General features: G+C 41.8%; 2 protein-coding genes across 2 annotated transcripts; both read right to left on the reverse strand.

Moving 5' to 3' along the window:
* Positions 1-2,900: 2,900 nt before the first annotated feature.
* On the reverse strand, positions 2,901-9,136 carry LOC126398710 (uncharacterized). The gene is made up of 21 exons (XM_050058262.1): positions 9,009-9,136; positions 8,852-8,928; positions 8,672-8,767; positions 8,463-8,587; positions 7,058-7,201; positions 6,885-6,980; positions 6,616-6,780; positions 6,432-6,528; positions 6,138-6,355; positions 5,901-6,057; positions 5,615-5,823; positions 5,400-5,517; positions 4,793-4,992; positions 4,610-4,721; positions 4,361-4,530; positions 4,189-4,283; positions 3,978-4,108; positions 3,599-3,788; positions 3,313-3,454; positions 3,100-3,232; positions 2,901-3,006 (listed from the first exon to the last, which is right to left on the reverse strand). Exons 1-21 carry the CDS (start codon positions 9,026-9,028, stop codon positions 2,924-2,926), a joined length of 2,778 nt encoding a protein of 925 aa, XP_049914219.1. The 5' UTR covers positions 9,029-9,136; the 3' UTR covers positions 2,901-2,923.
* Positions 9,137-9,319: 183 nt separating this feature from the next.
* Positions 9,320-13,473, reverse strand: ttc32 (tetratricopeptide repeat domain 32). The gene is made up of 3 exons (XM_050058102.1): positions 13,318-13,473; positions 12,936-13,102; positions 9,320-11,430 (listed from the first exon to the last, which is right to left on the reverse strand). The coding sequence occupies exons 1-3, from the start codon at positions 13,431-13,433 to the stop codon at positions 11,303-11,305; spliced, it is 411 nt and encodes a 136-aa protein (XP_049914059.1). The 5' UTR covers positions 13,434-13,473; the 3' UTR covers positions 9,320-11,302.
* Positions 13,474-19,936: the final 6,463 nt, after the last annotated feature.

The raw sequence follows: 19,936 nt of genomic DNA on the forward strand, positions 1-19,936 counted from the left end.
TGCTTTGGCAGCCCTATATAAACAATAATAATGGCATTAACATGGCAATAACAATTATTTAAAGTCTCTGTTACATTGTGGCTGTTCTTGTCCTCTGTTGGGAGAGTAAGCAGCTTCCAGACGTCATTGCTTACCCACTTTGTGGACATTTTCAGCTGCTGTACTTCTTCTGTGAGTTAGCTGCTAACTGCTAACAGCTACTTTTTAAACCTCCTAAGGTGAATCACACGCATAACACCTCGTCAAAACATCACACCAGTGCCACCCATGATTCTGCCAACTGTCCTCTTTATAGAGGCATTGTTCTGGGGCTGTTTCTACCTCCATTGCTGGCTTAAAGGCGAGACAACTCTGTCCCACCATTCCGCGATTATACCATTTATACAGCGGGGTGGCATAACGGCATGAAATTCCCACCTTGAAGAGGTAGTGTAAAAGGGAATTTAGTCTTGCATATCCAGAAGTATATCCACAGCATTGTGTCAGCGTTAGAGAAAGGTCTGGAATCAACGATTATCTTTCTGCTGTAGGGGAAAAAAACACTCTGGTGTGTTTTTATTTTTTTAAACCAATCAGTCATTTTGGGCAGCACTATGCTGAGGATATAGCGACGGTGCCCTTGCACAATAGTGTCAGGGTGAACTTGTTACGTTTGAACATTTGCACGTAGGGAGGCGAGCACTGTCATCAAAATGGCCCTACCTAAGAAAAGGCCACAAAAACTACAACAGTCGTGTGTCACTGTGTGATTCAAGCTCTGGAGGAACCCCAGAGCTAAAGTATGTATTTATAGCAGATCATCATTATGATGGTGTCACAGAAGCTCATGTGAAGTGGATTGGTACATTGGTGATGTCAATGTGACTGGTGCATGCAGCTGTGAGAGAAAAGATGTAGTGAATCAAATCCAGCGGGTCATGTTAGTCTCACAGGATTCTTGTACCCCATGTTGATCTGTTTTCTGAGTCTGGGCTTTTCTGAGGTGCGTTCACAAGTTGTTTTATTTGTTGTAAATCTTTACAATTCACAGAGAGAACAAAGCAGGCAGGCCTTATTGCATGATTCAAATCTTTATCAAAACATGCCACTTCCAGCGTTTAAGCTGTTAGCTCAGAGACTGTTGTTCCCTGTAGTGAAGGGGATGTGGAAATGGTTACATGCACAGTGGAAGGAAGGAAGGAAGGAAGGGAGGATGCCGGGTGAAATCGGCACCACAATGCTACGCCTTTAATCGTCAACATCTGGTGAGTCAGACTATTGTTCAGTTAATGGAGTTGGTTGCTTCCTAATAAATGGAATTACCTGTTTATCATAAACAAAAATACATTGCATGCAAACTGCGTATGTTCATTTTTTACACAAGTGATTTAATTTAAAATACAAATGTGTTTTTCACTGATCTCTTGACCACTTTCAACATTTCAGTCCTTTGACCTTCATCATTTTCCTCCTACACACCTGTCTACAAGTTATTGAAGGTGTGCATGAGCCTCCACAGTCTATATGTACTTATCTACAATTTATTTTGAGGCTTAACATAAAAGTCACTATTACATTTGGTAAAATAAACCTTTCCAGCAACATCGTCACTCTGGATGATCAAAAACACACTTCACCGTCACTTATTAGCAACCATTTTTAGTAGACAGCAGTTCCAGTGGAAACTGTTTGTGGAAGAGCAGATGCTGAGTTTCCAAATTTAATTCTGTGAGCAATATAATTCCATTCACCAACATTGTATTCAGGTAGAGCAGATAAGAAAACATGGCAAAATAATCTGCACAGCTAGAGAACACTGGGATAGGTGAGAAATTACTCACTGGCCACTTTATTAGGTACACCTGTTCAACTGCTCGTTAACACAAAGAGCTAACTGGCCAATAACATGGTAGCAGCTCAGCGCATTTAGGCATGGTGCAGACGACCTGCTGAAGTTCAAACTGAGCATCAGAATGGGAAGGGGGTTTAAGTGACTTTGAACATGGCATGGTTGTTGGTGCCAGACAGGCTGGTCTGAGTATTTCAGAAACTGCTGATCTACTGGGATTTTCACACACACGGTTTACAGAGGATGGTCCGACAAAGATAAAGTGAGCGGCTGTTCAGAGTGAAAATGCCTTGCTGATGCCAGAGGATAATGGCCAGACAGGTTCAAGATGATAGAAAGGCAACAGTAATGAAAATAACTGGAGATTTGCATCATGGATGTGCAGCCAACAAATCTGCAACTGTGTGATGCCATCATGTCAATATGAACCAGGATCTGAGGAATGTTTCCAACACCTTGTTGAATCTATGCCATGAAGAGTTAAGGCAGCTCTGAAGGCAAAAGGGGTGTCAAGCTAGCAAGGTGTACCTAATAAAGTGGCTGGCGAGTATACTGTTCTGGGCCATCTTAGCAAAAAGACATTACATGAGCCATATTTCAGATTTTTAAAGAGTCAGTGCATACAACATTTTAGTTTAGCTCAAGAGGGCAATGCACCATAGGTTAAGGCTCCTTAAAGAACCCTAAAATTGAGATCATAAAATAAGGCTTACAAGAGCAAGTGGGGCACTACTCTAGCTAGTAAAGAGAATCATCTCATAGCAAAGTTAATCCTCTGAACAAACAATTTATAAAATTGCTTCTTGCAGCTCTAAATGCATACAGTATGTCTGTAAACAAGTCACCTCGTGTTGATCTGGCCAATCTTCAGCCTTCCCAAAAAGGAGCAGGAATGCTAGTTAAAGTGCCTGAGGTCATGCAGGCCTCAAGGACGCCAATAGTCACAGCAGTGACTAGTGTTTGACTTTGCTGTATGTAATGCAGGTTGGACAGTTAGACATATTCAAAGTTTTTAAAGAATCTGATTAAGGCAAAAAAAAAAAAACAAAAACAAAAAAAAACCCACTTTGACAAGTAGTTAAGAACTTTGTTTATTCAGAGTTTTGACCGAGTGTTCAATATGTGAATAGGTCCAGAGGAGATCTGCCTCTGGAGGGAGGAGTCTGTACTTCTTCGCTCTGGAAACAAGACAAAGTAAAATGTTAAAGATCACCAACTGCACACAGATATCTAAAAGTTCAACTCCATAATTCCACATTTGGTTACATTACCTCTCTTCACTCCTCCTTTTATCCCTTGGTGTCTGGAGTTAGCCGTGCCTGCAGGATGCACACACTGGCCTCTGCAGGAACTGTCTGCTTGGCTGTTTGTGTCACATATCACCGCCTCACAGTGGACATAAATCTGTGGGCAGACATGCTGGACTGATGTAGCCTATGCCGCCTGCTGAGAACAGGTACCACATTTGGATGTTTGAGTCTCACCTCGTCTTTCAGAACCTCTTCGTCTTTAGTGAAGGTGAACATCTTCATGGAGAAGCGCTTGACGTGGGATGGGACCAAAACCCTGGCGTCGCTCACGACAGGATGGAAAACTGTCACATAGCTGTCGTCACGGTTCTCACAGCTAGTGGAGAAACATTTTGTAGCCTTTAAACCCCTGAAACCTGGATTTTACTTCTCCATTTCCATTTAAACAACTAGTTGAAGAAAAGCTGAATTTTGCAAGAAGGATGGTACTATTTCTGTGTAAGATCATGCTGTCCAATACCCGTCCACAATGATGTCCCAGCTGGGCAGAGATGTCCGGTCTTCATTGAGGGTGGCCCAGCAGTTCTCCACGATGAGCTCCAAATGTGGGTCAGTAGACTCCATCAGCTCCACCTCAAAATACAGAGGCTGTCTCAGATATTTCTGTACTGGATAGTCTTCTGCTTGGTAGAAGAGATCGTATGATGAATCTGGAGGAGAAGAGGGGAAGAAGACATGGACCGAACAAAAGTTAGTGTCTTAAGAGGAGCCCCATTTTTCAAACCTGGACCCCACCTGCATAAGAAGCTATGTTTACAAAAATACCAGTGTCCATGTGAACAAGGCCTCAGTGACTTTGGAAACTGCAATTTTTGAAACTGCTGCTTTAGTAACCTTACCTTGAGCTAGCCTCATCTGCACCAACAGCTGCCCTGAGCCGATCTCTGCTGTGGGCTCATAGCTTCTTTGTTTAGCGCTGAATGCAACAGTCTGAGTCTCATTAACCACGTAGTAGCAGGAAATAGTTTGCCTACAAAAGAGAAAAACGAAACGTTAAGTGTTCACCTAATAATGATAAACAGTACATCAGGTTAAGACTAATGAGTCTACCTGTACTCTGGATCAACTGGTGATGTGTAGGCTGCTCCTTTGTTGTTGTAATACAGGCTGATCTCATTCTCATACATCATGTAGTGGTCAAAGAACTAAAGGAGAGCAGATGGCATTAAAACCTTAAACATAAGCACTTTAGTTTCTGGATTTAATAAGACCTTATACTTACTGTTCTTGTGGTCCCACAGGAGTCAACACTGAAAGAGAAATACGCAAAGCGACTGTTACTGAACACTGGTTTACAGGACTGGTCCCTCAGAGTCAGCCAGCTCGGCTCCAGATTGGGCACCGACTCCACCTTCACAGCCACAGCAGTCATTGTTCCATTGGGGTAGCACTCTGACAGTCAAAGAGGCAACAGATTAAGAAGACATCCCATAATGCAAGCAGCAAAAATGCTACAATTTTCATGTCTTACGAGTTGTTGTTAGGGGGAAGTTGCAGGACAGGTAGAGGTCAGCCAGCACCCAGTTGTTGTGATCAAATACGAGCATGTCGACTCTGGCTCTGACTGAATAGGCGGTGATCAGCTGAAAAGACAGGAAGTGAAGTTATCCAGCGCTTCAGATTTATGGAGACATTCTGCAGTTTCCTGACATACCTCAAACACCGTGTCCTGGGCGGTGTACGGCAGTATGAGGCTCAAGTGGGTGCTGTTTTCTTGGAAGTGGTAGTCCTCGGCCATCTCCGGTGTTAGCTCTCGAATTCCAACCATGGCCTGGAAATTGGAGCCTTGACTGCCCAAGTTCACGCTGATGTAGAACTGGCTCTGGTCACAGGTGCCAGTGATGGTGGGCAGCACTAGAAGCAGAGACTATTATAGTATAGTATTAAGCAGTTGGCTGTGTAGCAGCACTTAAAAAAAAGAAAATGAATTGGGGTGAACAGCTCCTTAAATTTGTAAGTGCTATATCGTAAGCAACTGGACTTGCTTGCGTTTCTTGAAGACGTTTCACCTCTCATCCAAGAAGCTTCTTCAGTTCTAAATGACTGGTAGGCTTTAAATCCTGTGTGGGTGGGAACCCTTGCAGAGAAACTAAGAGCTCACGTGACCCCTACGACTCTGCAAGGGTTCCCACCCACACAGGGTTTAAAGTCCAGTGGCCTACGATATAGCACTTATGATTACCATGACCTGGATGACTGAGAATCTTCAGACAAGGTCCCTTAAATTCTGGAAAAAGCACCCATCATGAAGAAGATCTCACCAACATCCTGCAGAGATGCCTGCACGTCCACTGGATGGGCGAATGGAGTTTCTTCAGGCTGGATCATGAACCCAAAGATCAGAGGGAGGGTGTAGGTCGTAACCAAGCGTTCAGGATTCTGCAGATGTCAAAAAGAAAAAGCTTGTCATGTCACTGAAAACACTTAAGCAGAACAAACTGCAAAAAAGGTGTTTTGCATCTATAATTCCACACACGTGTTTCAGGACAACGTCAGCATCAAAGGGCACTTGTAGAGAGAAGCTCTTGGTGCCATTGGGGAAGCCGTGCTCCTGGACCGTGAAGCCTCTGGCGTTGCACTCCTCAACGGTGAGAACCCCGGTGGAGAAGGTGATGTTCCTTAGCACCACATCATGAAGGAAGGTCCCCAAGTGAACGCTGAACAGCCGGGCCTCTGGGACGGTGTCTGAGGAACAGAAAGTGGCACGTTCACACCCTTCACATGAGTCTGGGTTTCTATAGCTTACCATAAAATAGACTTACTGTCTTGGACGTGGGGCAGTCGGGGCATCAGAGGGGTGGTGATAGGGAACAAAACCTTGTATCTGGTATCATCCTGGGTGTCATCTGCCCTCCACAGTACCTCGAGCATGGGCTCCACAATGTAGGTGATGTGGTACTGGTAATCTGGGGCATGGCTCTGCAATTATTCATGGCATTTTAATAAAACATGCAAATGGCCCAGTGAGTCTTGCATAGCAAATCCAGAGACTTTCCAACCTTGTAGTAACCATCAGGCGAGCCCACTGGGATTTCGATGATGATGTGGAAGTCTGTGGTGGACAGCCTGTACCCCTGCGCCGCCATCTGAGGCTTGTCCAGCCGCTGCCCGTTGATGCCCATGTGCATTTCTAGGATTTTAAAGCTGCCGTGCACCAGAGGTGTCACACGGCGAGGTACGTGCCAAGAGATTACATCGTCGGTGAAGAGGACGCCACCTGTTAACAAAGCAACTGTTGACATAACTGCAACAACTTAGCAATTTGTGAAATTAACAGCAAGCGTGAGAATCACCTGTGGGACAAGCAGCTGCCAGGTTCAACATACTCAGACCATGTGGTGCTTTGTAGTAAGCGCTCACCCTGAAAACCTCCATGGGGACTCCAGCCACCTAAAGATGTCCGTTTTAGTGTCATTTACACGAAACCAAAAAAACCAACAAAAAAAAACCAAACACTGAGATGGGTGTGTTGCTTACATCCTCCGAGTAAGTTTCGGCTGTATTGTACGGGCTTCGCATAACCAGACGGGTGGAGGTGGTCATGGCCCCGTAGCCAGCCTGCTCAGCCTCCTTCAGCACCATTGACACTGGTTCTGGGGTGAAAAATGTCATCTTCCAGATACCATGTTCTGCACCAGAGGCCTACAGGAAGGGAAGAAAACAGAAATTCTATTGAAGGGGATGCCAAATGGTGCAGGGTTAAAAAAAAAAAAAAAAAAAAGTAGTAACTCAAAAAGTCAACATACATCAGGAATAGTGTTGAGCTTGGAGTTGTCCTTCACATCCTGACTCTGCCCTTTTGCTTCAGCTCGTGGATCAGGTGTAGCCAAGTGGTTCGACACCTTTAAAAATAAATAAAAAAATCCTCGCTTTATAATTTGTCACCACACAAACACATGATAGTAGTAAAGCGACCTACTTCCATGTAGTTCCTGTCGCAGAGAATCTCTCTGGAGGCCCACCGAGTGTAGCTGCAAGTCTGCGTCACATCGTGACTGACCACGTCCGAGGGACTCTGGCCGTACATTCGGAGTCTCAAGCCAACGTTGAATGTTGTATCGTCCTACAGAGGAAGGAACAAAAAAAAAAAAAAAAAAAAAAAAGGATGAGGACAGAAGTCTTTGCTGTGCAAGCATTTTTTGCATCTGTAGTTTAGGCGTTAACCCTTTGAAACCTGGGGTTGGAGCAGCATCACTTTTGCTTGTGCTGCTTTTAGACATCTTCGCAAGTATTTAAACCTTTGGAAGAAATTGCACCGATTTGAAAGGGGAAACAAAACATGGACAACTTATTTTAAAATTATGTTACAGATTTATAATTTTTAAGTACTTTCCAGGTCATTTCCTTGTTTATTTTTAAATTTATTTTTTTTAACCAATTTTGTTTTTTAATTCTCATTTTTACCAATTTCTCGCTAACTATTTGGATCATTTCTTCTTTGGATACTCATTGTCTTCTTCCCTTGTTTTTATAAAGAAAATTGAGCCAATTTGCTCAGGTTTTTAAGAGGGTTAGAGTCAAAAATTTTAGCTGAAATTTAGATTCATTTTAGTCATTGCTCATGTCATTTGCGCAAAAACTCAAACTTGTTTGGTTTGCAGTTGCTTCTGTCCATTTATCAGTAAATTTAATGACCTTGGATTAAGGCTGAAATATTTGAAGATCTGACTTTGCATATTTTATATCAGAAACATTCAAGCCAATAAAATTCAGGCAGATTATGGGATGAAAATCAGTTGCAGCCCTGAAATTCACATTGGTCTCCTTACACCAAAGGGTAAAGTACTTTGGGTCCTTTAGAGGGAAGGGGGAGGGGCACTAATTGGAGGTTTGATTTAAGTTCTCACCAAGGACATAAAAATGAACTACTGTCTGCCTGGTGTCAATTTACATTGGTCCCTTGAGAAATAAATGAGGAACGATGCGGACCAGAAAGTGCTTTCTCAGTGGAAAATTACAAAATCCAGGACATGGTATCGCTGTCCTCTGTTTGCTTAAAACTAGACTGCAACAAATCTGCTCGAAGACTGTGGGTGAAACACTTGAGTCAAGTTTAACTGTTTGTATTAAGAGCATGTTGTCTCAGGTAGGTAGTATTACATCTGAGCAATCTCACATTTTATTTGAACGTTATCTTTTGCTGCAGCACAGAAGATTTAAAGTCCCACGGGCAGTTTGAACAGCTTGAGAAACCCTTTAGTTCCTCAGTCAACCTAAATCAGATTGGCCTTCAGGTGGCTTCGATGTACCTGAGTTGAACACTGAATGTAAAAGGGAATGATTAATTTGCGCGACAGCCACTTTTAAGTTACATAAAAACATACTTTGTTGTCCACATAGCAGCCCATCAGAGACGTGTAGATTCTGGTGTTACCCCAGGGGTCAGACTCCATGCTGTATCCACACTGAGCAGCCAAGCTGGGTGTTAACACAATGTGCTGGGTGCCATCTGGGGAGACAAACAGCAAACATGAGGGATCACTTCTCCCACTGATGAGCCAGTCTGCTTGTCACTAGCATATTTTATACTCACTGACGGCCTCCACTTCGAGCTGGTTCCCCACTGCTAGAGCCTCGTCCAAGGACAGCCTCATGAGATTAGCCGCACACTCTGACCTTAAACCACTGCCTGTTGAAAAGAAAAGCCTCATGAGAAAGAAGGTAACACTCACTAAAAAGGTGATAGAGTGATTTCATGTGAACAAACACTTACTTGACTGCAAGTTAAGTTTCACATTTGGCCTTGCTTGACCCAAGACGATTACTGCAGCCATCAAGTTCCATAACAAACTTAAACAAATGAAACACACAGGTTAGAAACATTAAAGCAGGTAGATAAAAGCCTTTAAATAAAAGAAAACTTAACTTACATGTTCTCAAGCGTCACCATGTTGCAGTCTGAATGCAGCCAAACAAAAAACGACAAGAATCCAATCACTTTCAGAGTTTGGCACTGAAACCCCAGCACACCCCCACCAACAAACCAACCCTGAAGTGAAGGGCCCTACTGCTTTACTGAGCCCACACCAGCTGTTTTATATATCAGCTAATGACAGTGCACAGGTGAGGCACATCAGTGGCTCTCCACCCACCTCAAATGCAGTGAGAGAGCTCATACATGCCTCCATGTTTCTTACTAAAAGACTGCATGTGTGAAGAATAAAAACACATTAATCAGGAGTGTGAGAAAAATAATTTATTGTTCAGTGATTATAAACATATGTACATTTGTCTTTGGTAACATAAATGTCTTTCTTTAAATTATTCAACTTGTGTCACAAGAATCAAGGATAAAAAATCCTTAAAACCAACCCAATCATCAGAATATATGTTGGCACTGTATGTTTCTGCAAACCATTGATATGTTACATGTGTACGTTATTATGTAGCAAACACGATGAAACTGTATGTTTGAACAACGCTGTGGTTAAAGTGTGGTTCAGTTTAGGCATAAAACCTCTTATGGTTAGGTATGTTGTTGATTATGAGACTCTGGACCCCTGGGCGCAGCTCTGGAAAAGGCCCCACTACCTCTCTTCTACAAAAGCGCAAGACACACACACACTTTATGTCCGTTTTGCCTCTCTTTGTAGTCGTATAAATCTTTTTGTGGTCTCTTAGCAGTCATTTTGTGTTCTTTTAAGATCAATATCTTTCGCTTTGGAGTAATTTTGTGCCTTTTTTTGTAGTTTTGTGTCTTCGATAGATAATTTCGTTTCTCATAGAAGTTATTTTGAATCCTTTTTTGTCGTTTTGTGTCTTTTTAAGATCATTTCGTTTCTATTTGGAGTATTTTTGTGTATTTTTTATAGTTCTGTTTCCCTCTGTAGTCAATTCGTGTCTCTTTATGACTGCTTTGCCCCCTCCGGTAGTTATTTTGTCTCTCTTTGCAGTCCCCTTGCATCTCTTTGTGGGCTTTTTTGTCTCTTCCTGGTGAGCACATGTACATCTGAATGACATTTTGCAAGTAAAGGCTGCTTCAGGCTCCCAGGCCTGTGCCCAGTAGGCCTGACCAGTAATTCATCGTATGGTTAGGAAGAGATCATATTTGGACTTAAAAAGTCCAGTTTTGGTGGCACAATCGTGGCTGTACAAGCTGTAGATGTCTGGTAAAATGCAACTGTTTTTCATGGCACTATCAGTGATGTAAATACAGCAACAGGTCGCTAAAACACATTTGCGTTTGGTGAAGAAAAAGCTGGGGTTTTTTTAGCAATGACATGCTAAAAAAAAATGGATTTGTTGGTCTTGAACTGTGATCTGCAGCTTGGCAGGTGTCTCGCCAGGTGTCACACATCCACCATCCCCTCAACCTCTCAGTGACAAAGTCAACTAATACACTACGTTGATACAATACATATGAAACATACAAATGTAACACATTCATGGTTTGCAGAAACATATGATGCCAGCATTTAAAACACAAAACACATTTTTCCTTTGCACCAGAGAGCCTGCTCATCATTACTGTACGCCAACACTTGATTATGGTTTGTTTATAGTCGCAAACCTCCTCCCAGTGTCTTCAAGACGGTGCACTAACATTTATTACGGACTGTAAAACCAAAGCTCATCATTTCACCTGGTGCTCCTGCTCGAGTCGATGACTCTGTGCTGTCCACTCACAGACTCATACAATATACTTTCATTTATGAGGCCATTACATTATTTCCAACAGGAAGAGTCTCGAGTCAGTGCAGAAAAGGAATTATCAATGCTCTGCTTAACAAAAATCCATACAAGCGTCGCGCCTGATCCAGTGGGTTGTCTACTTCCTTTCATGTGTTCAAACTGAAAATGTTTTTGCAGCTATCATCTGATTTACAGTGGTCACTGCTTTGTGCACGTTGTTTTATGTTTCACTTTTAGATTTATCTTCACGCTGACATCTTTAAATAATCAAAGTGTTCATCCTCAGATTAAACAGCGACATCTTAATTTGTTAGATGACAGCTGTACATAAATTTAAGCTTTTTTGTTTATTTGTTAGGATCCCCAATAGCTGTGCCCTAGAGCACCGCTTATCTTCCTGGGGTCCACCTTTAAAAACATAAATTAAACATTATCGTCCACACACATCAACTCAACTGACAACACCTGACGGAATATACATCTTCTCTTCAGCCACCAGATTTAAGGATATATAATATATGTACTCTGGCTGTCAGTATCCCCTGTTAATCTTGTGCTGCTGGTCCAGTATTGTCTGTTGCAGGCTCACTTTGGCATCTTCAAAATCTGGATTGAGCTTTAATGCTTGCTGGAAGTCACTCTTGGCATCGTCAAAAAAACCTGTAAAATAAAAAAACTGTAAATACATAGTGAGTTTATGATTTGTCATGTACTGCCAAACTGGGTTGTTAGGAGTCAGCAGTTTTATTTTCTGGGCAACATGAGCACAAGAGCTTTCAGAAAATACACAGCTCCATCTAGTGTCATAAAGAGGAAGGACACACCAAACTGACCTCACATACAACATCATCAACCCACCTTGTGATCATACCATAGCATAATGTAACATAAGTTCTGTGAATTTAAGTGGTAGTGTAGTGTGTTTTTTTTTTTTAAAAGACCAGAATATTTTTGTAAAATAATTATTTAAAAAGATGGAAAAAAAATCATTGTAATATAAATCCTATAATATTTTACAACTATAGAATTGAGGAAAATGCACAAATTATTATTATTATGCAGAAACATGTCAGCACAAAATGTGCATAAGAGTGCTCTTGAGTGTGCGTAGAACAAATCTCAAATAAGAAAACACTTGTCAGAATCTTTGTGAAAACTGCACAACTTGGTTTCAAGAAGAAATTTCTTCTTTAGAACAGTTGGTGAATAAGGCCCATTTTTATGAGGACAGAGTGGACTTCTGCTGCTAAGGAGACTGGGGTCCTTTGTACAGGGGGCACTTCTTAGGACTTTCTATGACTGTGCGGTGGCATCAGCCATCTTCTATAGAGTGGTCTGCTGGGACAGCAACATCTCGACAGCTGGCAGGAAGCGACTTAACAGACTGATAAAAAAGGCCAGCTCTGCGCTGGGATGTTCCCTCAACCCCGTGGAGGTAGTGGAGAAAGGAGAATGATAGCCAAACTATTATCCCTTATGGAGAACATGTCCCACCCCATGCAGGACACTTTGACAGCACTGGGTGGCTCCTTCAATGACAGGCTGCTTCACCTGCGGTGTCTGAAGGAGAGATACTGCAGGTCCTTGCTTCCTGCTGCTGTCAGATGACACAACCAACTCTGCTCCCAGTAGACCACACATACCAAAACTATGGACTGTCAATCATCACTCATGTGCGACGTTTGTATCTGTTAACTGCAAAATATCTATACTTACATCAGTCAGTAATGTGAAATCAGGAACTCAGTCTCTGTCTCCTTATATATTCTGCTTCTTTCTGATGCTCCCTTTTTATATTGTTTAGTGTTTTTATACTGTTTGCATATCGGTTCTTGACATGTACAATTTGCTTATTTTACTTACTTATATATTGCTTTGTATATTTTCAACTGATGCTTCATGTGTGCCCTATCCCTCTGCTGCTGTAATGGTGCAAATGTCTCCACTGTGGGACGAATAAATGAATATCTTACTCATCTTATCCTAAGAAGAGACCCCTAGCCTAAATCCAGTAGGTGGCGGTAAAGCCACCTATTGGATGCCAGCCGCCATTAAAAGAAGTAAAAGAAGAAGTAACTCATTTCGCTCCGTCAACTTTGAAGATGACAGAGCCACCTACTGTGTCATTGTGTACTTTTGTCAATTAAGTGTTGATGTATCCTCACCCAGTCTGTAGTGGACGAGCCCTCTGTTGTAAAACGGTACTTCAAACCCGCTGTCAGTCTGTATGGCGGAAGTGTAGTCCTCCACCGCTTCATGAAAATCCACCCGGAGGTACTTTATCTGTCCGCGGTTGTTGTAAGCAGTGGCCAAACTACTAGCTCCACATTCCCTGTGGAAATATGACACCGTTAAACATGACTTCTATAAGAATGAATTCCATTAAATGACACCGAAGAGAGAGGGAAACGACATTAGCGTTAGCTAACAGTTAGCTAAACTCGGGTGACAGAATCTGACAGGTAGCAGAATACTGTGTAACACCGGTTGGACAACAGTTGGTGACCGTTAGCTCGATTAACATCTTTATAAAGAAACAAACTGTACCTGGACTGTGAACAGAAAGAGATATACTTCGTGTACAGCTCCTCTGCCTGCTGGAAATTCCGCCTTTTGAATTCAGAGTGAGCATATTCAAGTGTTTGGGAGTTATCTTCCTCCATATTATGTGAAGGTTTGTCTGTTGTGTTTTACAGCTGCGGAAGTGATGTCACTTAAGAGAACGTCCAATCATATTTTAGTGCGTCTCAAATGGGCGGGGCTTAACATTAACAAACCAACTGTATTATAGTTTTCCTTTGTCTTTATCACTTTGACTTTACTTAATTAAATAATATTACATATTATTTATATCCTATATTTCTATGCTAATGTTATATTTAAATAGTAATGCAGACGCAGTGTTTTTGCACTTTTGTGACACAGATGCCTCTTTTTTCATTTTTTGTGAAATATGTAACACTCTATACATTTTATAGCAACTGGCAATTTATGTAAAGAGCCTGACATCTCTTTCCCCAGAACTACCACCTGGGTGAGATGATTGTTGAATATAACATTAACAATGCATTATTTTAATTTTATCTATTTTTTTTATAAGCGTATTTGTCTTTTTTCTACTCTTTGCTTTATATTAATGTACCTCAGTGATAATTCTTATTATTAACAGATATTTTGCTGTTCTTATTGCCATTCCTCAACCTCGTATGAGGGCTGTGGGTGCAGGTTCATTGTTGGAAAAACTCATGTCACTAAATTGTTTTGTGACTGTCCCTAAAATGCTGATAAAATATGTTAAAAAAAAACAAAAACATAACAAAATAACCAGCGCCCCGCACTTTCATTAATATGTTGCACCTACTGTTGTTCCATATGCATAGATATTTTCCCACTTTTTTTATTTTAATATGTGTGTGTATTTTATTTACAGTGGGATATATATTTATTTTATTATGCATAGTAAGCATTTTCAGCACCAACATTTCCTTTGAGATTAATAAACAATTATGGGTTTTTTTTATCCTAATTTTATTTTCATTTCAATTTAAGATTTCATATTGGATGAAAAAGTTGGTTCACCTCTTCTGCAAGTAAATAGGTGGTTAAACTGTTATCCTCATGCCCCACAATATTACTTCTCATTAGATTACTTAATTAACATGTGGTGAATCTGGTGATTGGCCTTCAGACTTTACTGTACCATAAATCATTTATACACAGAGGATAACTGATTTCTGATGCGTAAGATTAAAGGGTTTTTTTTTAACAGCAGATGGCAGACTTGACTGACCTGAGACAAGACAGTGGAGTTATTACGCAGATAGGTGCAGTTCAAATTATATATGATTATATATAGTATAAGCATGAACTTTTAACATAAAATCCAGTCTGTGGCTAACTATGTGAAATAATATTAGCCCAATAATGTAGCAATGGGTGTGTTTTTCATTTTAAAGAGAAGGATCCTGACCCTCACAGACTCAAACATGTGTCACACTGCTCTCAGGACAGTGTGCACACTCGCTGCAGTAAATACAGAACAAGGAGCAAACCCATAAGCAAACTGATGAGAAATTCCCAACAATCTCCGAGATGAGGAAGTCAACAGTCGTGGTGAAAAATGACACCTTAAGGAAGCAGAGGTCACTCAGTAGCCGTGCACTTCCCTGTTGCGGCCCATTAATCTCCAGACTGTGTGGACGAGTTGAAACACATCAAACGGACACCACTTTGACCCAGAGGAAGAGGATGTTGGCGGCTGGCTGTTTGACACTGCTGAGAAAATGGCAATAACACGCAACCTGTGGAAAAGTAGGTTAACTGTGGGCAGTTACATCATCACATGAATCAAAGGATTTCTGCATCCCAAAACATCCAGAGAGTCACACTCAGTAAGAGACTCAAATGCTTTTTCATGCATTTAAGGGTGAATAGGATAAAACTTACAATGAACAGATATCACTATGAAACTTCCCATTTTGGTAACTGACATTAAAACAATTATTATTTTGTATTTCAAGTGTCCTTAAAATTCTTATAAAGATATTATGTGGGGGTCTTTTGCCTTATTTGATAGGACAGAATTGGGGGGAAGGAGTAGAGAGAGGGAGGTAGGATGACATGCAGCAAAGGACACAGCCTTTGTACATGGGGCACCTGCTCGACCAGGTGAGCTCGTGGGAGCCCCAAGTATCTAATTATATATACACTCACTCGCATTTTCAGAACTAAACTCAGATAAACACCTAAATGTGTATTTTGGAAATTTTCTTTCTACTAGTCCACATGTTATGGAGATAAAATAACCCCAAATCTAAAAAGTGACAAGTGCATGACAAAACTGTGTGTATACCTGTAGTGTCTCCCCTCAAATGAGACAGGATTACCTGGTTCCACTGTGTCCGTCATTAGAGGTCAGATTTGTTTATGTGAGGCTGCTTAAAACTTCTTAAAGCAGCTGCTGTAATGCTATGGAAAGTCTTATGATGTTTACTTTGGCAAGAGCCGGGCGACCTGGACACCTGAAGCAAAGACTGTTATGTTCAACAGTGCAGGAGCTGGTGCTTCTTCTTGCACCCTAAATGTTGCTGTTTGCTGAGAGACTTAACACAAAGTATCAAAGTCCACTTTGGGTTGGCAGAACCTGGACACCCATTTATCACACACCTTTATCCTTTTCACTGACAGACACTACTTTACTACTCTGCTCTTTACTCTACTTTACTTAACACAGTAGGACTTAATTTTGTTGAATTCCAGTTGTCCCTTTTCTTATAATGTTATCCTTTCTGGCAACATATTAATCATGTTTTACCTGAGTATTAGTGTCATAATATCAGTATTCAGTCATTAGTAGCTTCATATTTAAACATTAGAGTGGTATCAATCTTTTCATCTAACTCACAGCATGAAAGTGAATAAGTGTATATCCCAAAATATTGCTTTTAGTAGAGATCAGCTGAGGAATATTAAATGTTAAAGCTATAAAGGCACTTTTTTGTTCACCCAAAAGTTTACCCTCAACTTGTCTCACTTAAACTGTCTGAGCATGACAATGGCGCCCCGGAAGAGTGGCCTCGTTCAATCGCTGCCCGCCCCTCAACTCAAGTGCACCAGAATTAGTCTACGTTCATTAAATAATTAGTAACATAAAAGCTAGTGTCGGCAGAAATCTGGAAAAGGGAAAAAAAAACACATCAGAAATTAAGAATACACCTCCTCCTGCAGCCCCTCCCTCTCTGTCATAAGCCCCTCCCACCAGACGACCACGGCCAAAAGCATGGCCTTCACACAGTAACCAAGTGTTTCCCATACATTGATTTATTTGATCTTTTTCGCCTCACTCTTTGTCGTTGCAAACTGTTTCCCTAGGAGACGAGCTAGCAGCAGCTTGCGAGATAAGCCTTTAGTTGGCGGCTGTAGCGGCTCATATTGGGCAAACCTCCCAGCGCCTGGTGTCACAGTGGGTCTAGCTTGTTAGCTGATCCAGCAGGAAGTCGCGCTAGCTGGATTTGGGTTGCTATGGCTGTTGACTGGGGGTCTTGTTGCCACCTCTCCTTGTGGTGAGGTGGACTGTAGCTGCGGGGAGTGAGTTGGAGGACACACTGTGATTTGAGTTGCTAGCTTACATTAGCTACATAAATGTGAACTTGATGCTATTAGCCTTTAGCTCCAGTTAGCAGACAGCTAAAAAATATCAACGTTTTTTGTCCATCTCTAAAATGCTTCGCCGATATTGACTCTCTTTGTAGACACTCTTTTTGATAAGTCCGTCTTCCTTTTTTTGTGGTTGTGTTGCAGCGTACGCAACCTGTGATTGGCCAAAGTCTTCCATCACGGCCTAGAGTTTCTTCAGCTTGAAAACAGAGCCAAGAGGAGGAGCAGAAGTCTAAAGGTCTCTTAGTCCACTCGAATTACACTATGCCCAAAGGTTATTATGAGTAATAAAGCCAAAATCAAACTGCCTACTTCAGCTTTACCTGTAAATAATAAACCAAATTATATCAGTGTGTGATTCTGAACTCTCAGTGACACAGTTTTCAACCACCCTATATTACAGCAGTATAATAAAATTCTTGAAATTCAGTTTTCAGTAGCCTCACCTGGCCACCCCTATGAAAAATGTCTTGGGGCGCCACTGCAGCAGGAATGCATGCCGCACTTTATGTGTCTCTTTCCTTTCTCAGAGGTGTGTGAATCCCATTCATCCTCTTCCCCTAAACACCGGTGGGCTCACCTCAGCGACCGCCCGTGTGTATGGTAACCATGAAAGCCACTGACATAGCGAACAAACATAAAGCAGCTGTCTGGTTAAAGGAAGGAGGGAGAGGATCCAAGCCAGACTGGAGGTAAACGTTGGCGTGTTGACTCTCTGCCTCACACAGACGGAGCAGACAGAGGAGCTCTGTTGTCAGCGCTGTCTCGAGCAAATAAGCCGACTCATTCCAGAGGTTATATGATGACCCCTGTCTGTTGTTTTTCTTGGCAACGCTGAGGGTGTAAAGAAGACATTGTGGTGATAACAGAGTACAAAAACAGATGGTGATGTAAGAAAGTTGTTGAAATAATCAACCCTCCAAATTAATTTATCAAATCAGGTCAGTCAAACTAAAAGCTCTGTAATGCAGCTTTATTTTGTAGGTTTACTGACTGAATATGTGTTTTTAAGTAAAAAGTGTTCATGGATAGGAAGTGATCTTCCCCTGACCTCAGGTATCAGAGCACTTTGACTGTTTCTGTGAAGCCAGAGGAAATTATAACACATTGTTAATAGAAATGTCAGAGCTCATCCATCGTGTTTAACTTTCTATATTGACACAGAAACACATACATGGCATTAAAATGTACAGTTATATAAGAGTGACTGATATAATGCCTCCTTTGTATCTACAGAAACATATTTTAGAGCGATATGCCTATTCGGCCAAATATGGTACTGGCTAAAATTTGATCTTCACTGAAGTTTCATAAAGATACAATGTGGGATTTATCATAGTAATGTTTGTGAGTTATGAATTGAATTGAACTGAATCATTAGAAGTCAAAATAATCTTTTCCTCCTCACAAGAAAATTTATGTTTAGAATTCTTCTTCGTAGTGAAATGAATTATTGGTCAATCATCATAGTAAAGTCCTAAGGAGCTGTATGCAACATTCAGAGCATATCTATGGTTCAGAGTCTGAACCGGGATTGTCTGCACATGGCTCTCAATATGGAGTTAGCTAAGCTGGCAGCTAGCAGCTAGTGGTGCTGACCATGGGTGTATAAAGAGAACTGGATGCAACTTTGATGGCGGGGCTTCGTTCATTCCTATGAAAGTTGCTCAGTGGCACATGAGGCCAAAAAAGCTCCATTTCCTCTGTAAGAAATTAAGTCGATTTTCCGTGAACGAGACTCCTGCCAGCTGAGGGGCTAACTTCCAGTTTAGCGTTCCACTAACTTGAATAGGGATAAAAATTCTCTTTTCTTCTAGACTTTTCAAATGTTATCAGATTAAATGGATCAAATCCCGATAGTGAAACGAGTCATTTTGCTTGGGTTGTGATGCTCAAAAAAATGTATCCACCGATTTACAAACGTCTGTTTCACAATTTAAGTCTATGGGGAAAAAGTCTTTTGGGGCTCGATGGCATCACATGGTGGACATGGAAGTTATAATTCCATGTTGGGCCACTATGTCAAATTGGCTTCAAAGCCGGGCAGTGTTCCTGGGGCCTTGGTGCTGACAACAGCGACAGTGCTGACAGAGCTAATGGTATTAACCTGGGAGGGAACCAGAGGGTGGGCGTTCTGCTTCTGTGACACTGCTGCTTTGCCACTGTAGGTCAGGACCATGTTATCAGCAGCAACTACTGTATGAGTACAGTGCAGAACGGCAGCGATTAGCTAGCCAGTGGGATACACACACACACACACACACACACACAGTAGGAGCGGAACTTCATTCTCTGCTCAGGATGCCATCACTCCACTATATCCTCAGGGCCGGGACAAATGCTACTCTTATGCCTTCTCTGAGCAACTTTCAAGGGCACGAAGATAGGTTGCACCTGACATTGCTAAGCAACCATAACTAATGCCGTACCATGGCTTACTTACCAGTAATCCCAAGTTTGGGACAGGTGTAAATCTCTGGGTAGCCCTGCACTAACATGAACAAATTCTTCTCCATATGTCTTAGACTGATATTTACTGAAGAAAGCTCCTCGTCACATGACGTAGTTGCACTCTTCCAAACAGTGACGGACTCAGGATGTTTGAAGGGCAGGGGCGAAAAGGAAAAAAGGGCATCTCCTGCATGACATGGGGGACAAGAGGGCAGCCAAAAGGGCACATCCGCTTGTTTTCATCCAATAGGGCACATCGTCTTGTTTTGATCATTCAAGAGGGCAGCCAAAAAGGGCACATCCGCTCGTTTTCATCATTCAAGAGGGCAGCTGATAAGGCACATCCTCTCATTTTCGCCACTCAAGACGACACTTTAGCGAGGCATCTTCAACCGAGGTGGCACCAGACCTCCCCCCCGAGTCCATTAGTGGTTCCAAAGCTGTCTATCTCAGGGAACAATGGCTGGATCCTTAAAACCAGGTGCTTGGGAACACTCTCGCTTTTGAGAGTGCCTTCTAGTCATCTACATTGACTTGTTGTTCTACATTGAGGGTGCAA

The sequence above is a fragment of the Epinephelus moara genome, chromosome 12, assembly GCF_006386435.1.
Source record: "Epinephelus moara isolate mb chromosome 12, YSFRI_EMoa_1.0, whole genome shotgun sequence".
Classification (NCBI taxonomy): Eukaryota; Metazoa; Chordata; class Actinopteri; order Perciformes; family Serranidae; genus Epinephelus; species Epinephelus moara.

Coding starts and splice junctions, on each gene's coding strand:
- LOC126398710 (XM_050058262.1), bottom strand. CDS start 9,028: ATGGTGACGCTTGAGAACAT. Junction 6,058..6,137: donor CGCCTGATGGTTACTACAAG/GTTGGAAAGTCT, acceptor GAATAATTGCAG/AGCCATGCCCCAGATTACCA. Junction 4,531..4,609: donor CTTCCCCCTAACAACAACTC/GTAAGACATGAA, acceptor TTTGACTGTCAG/AGTGCTACCCCAATGGAACA.
- ttc32 (XM_050058102.1), bottom strand. CDS start 13,433: ATGGAGGAAGATAACTCCCAAACACTTGAATATGCTCACTCTGAATTC. Junction 13,103..13,317: donor TCTTTCTGTTCACAGTCCAG/GTACAGTTTGTT, acceptor ATATTTCCACAG/GGAATGTGGAGCTAGTAGTT. Junction 11,431..12,935: donor GCTCGTCCACTACAGACTGG/GTGAGGATACAT, acceptor TTTATTTTACAG/GTTTTTTTGACGATGCCAAG.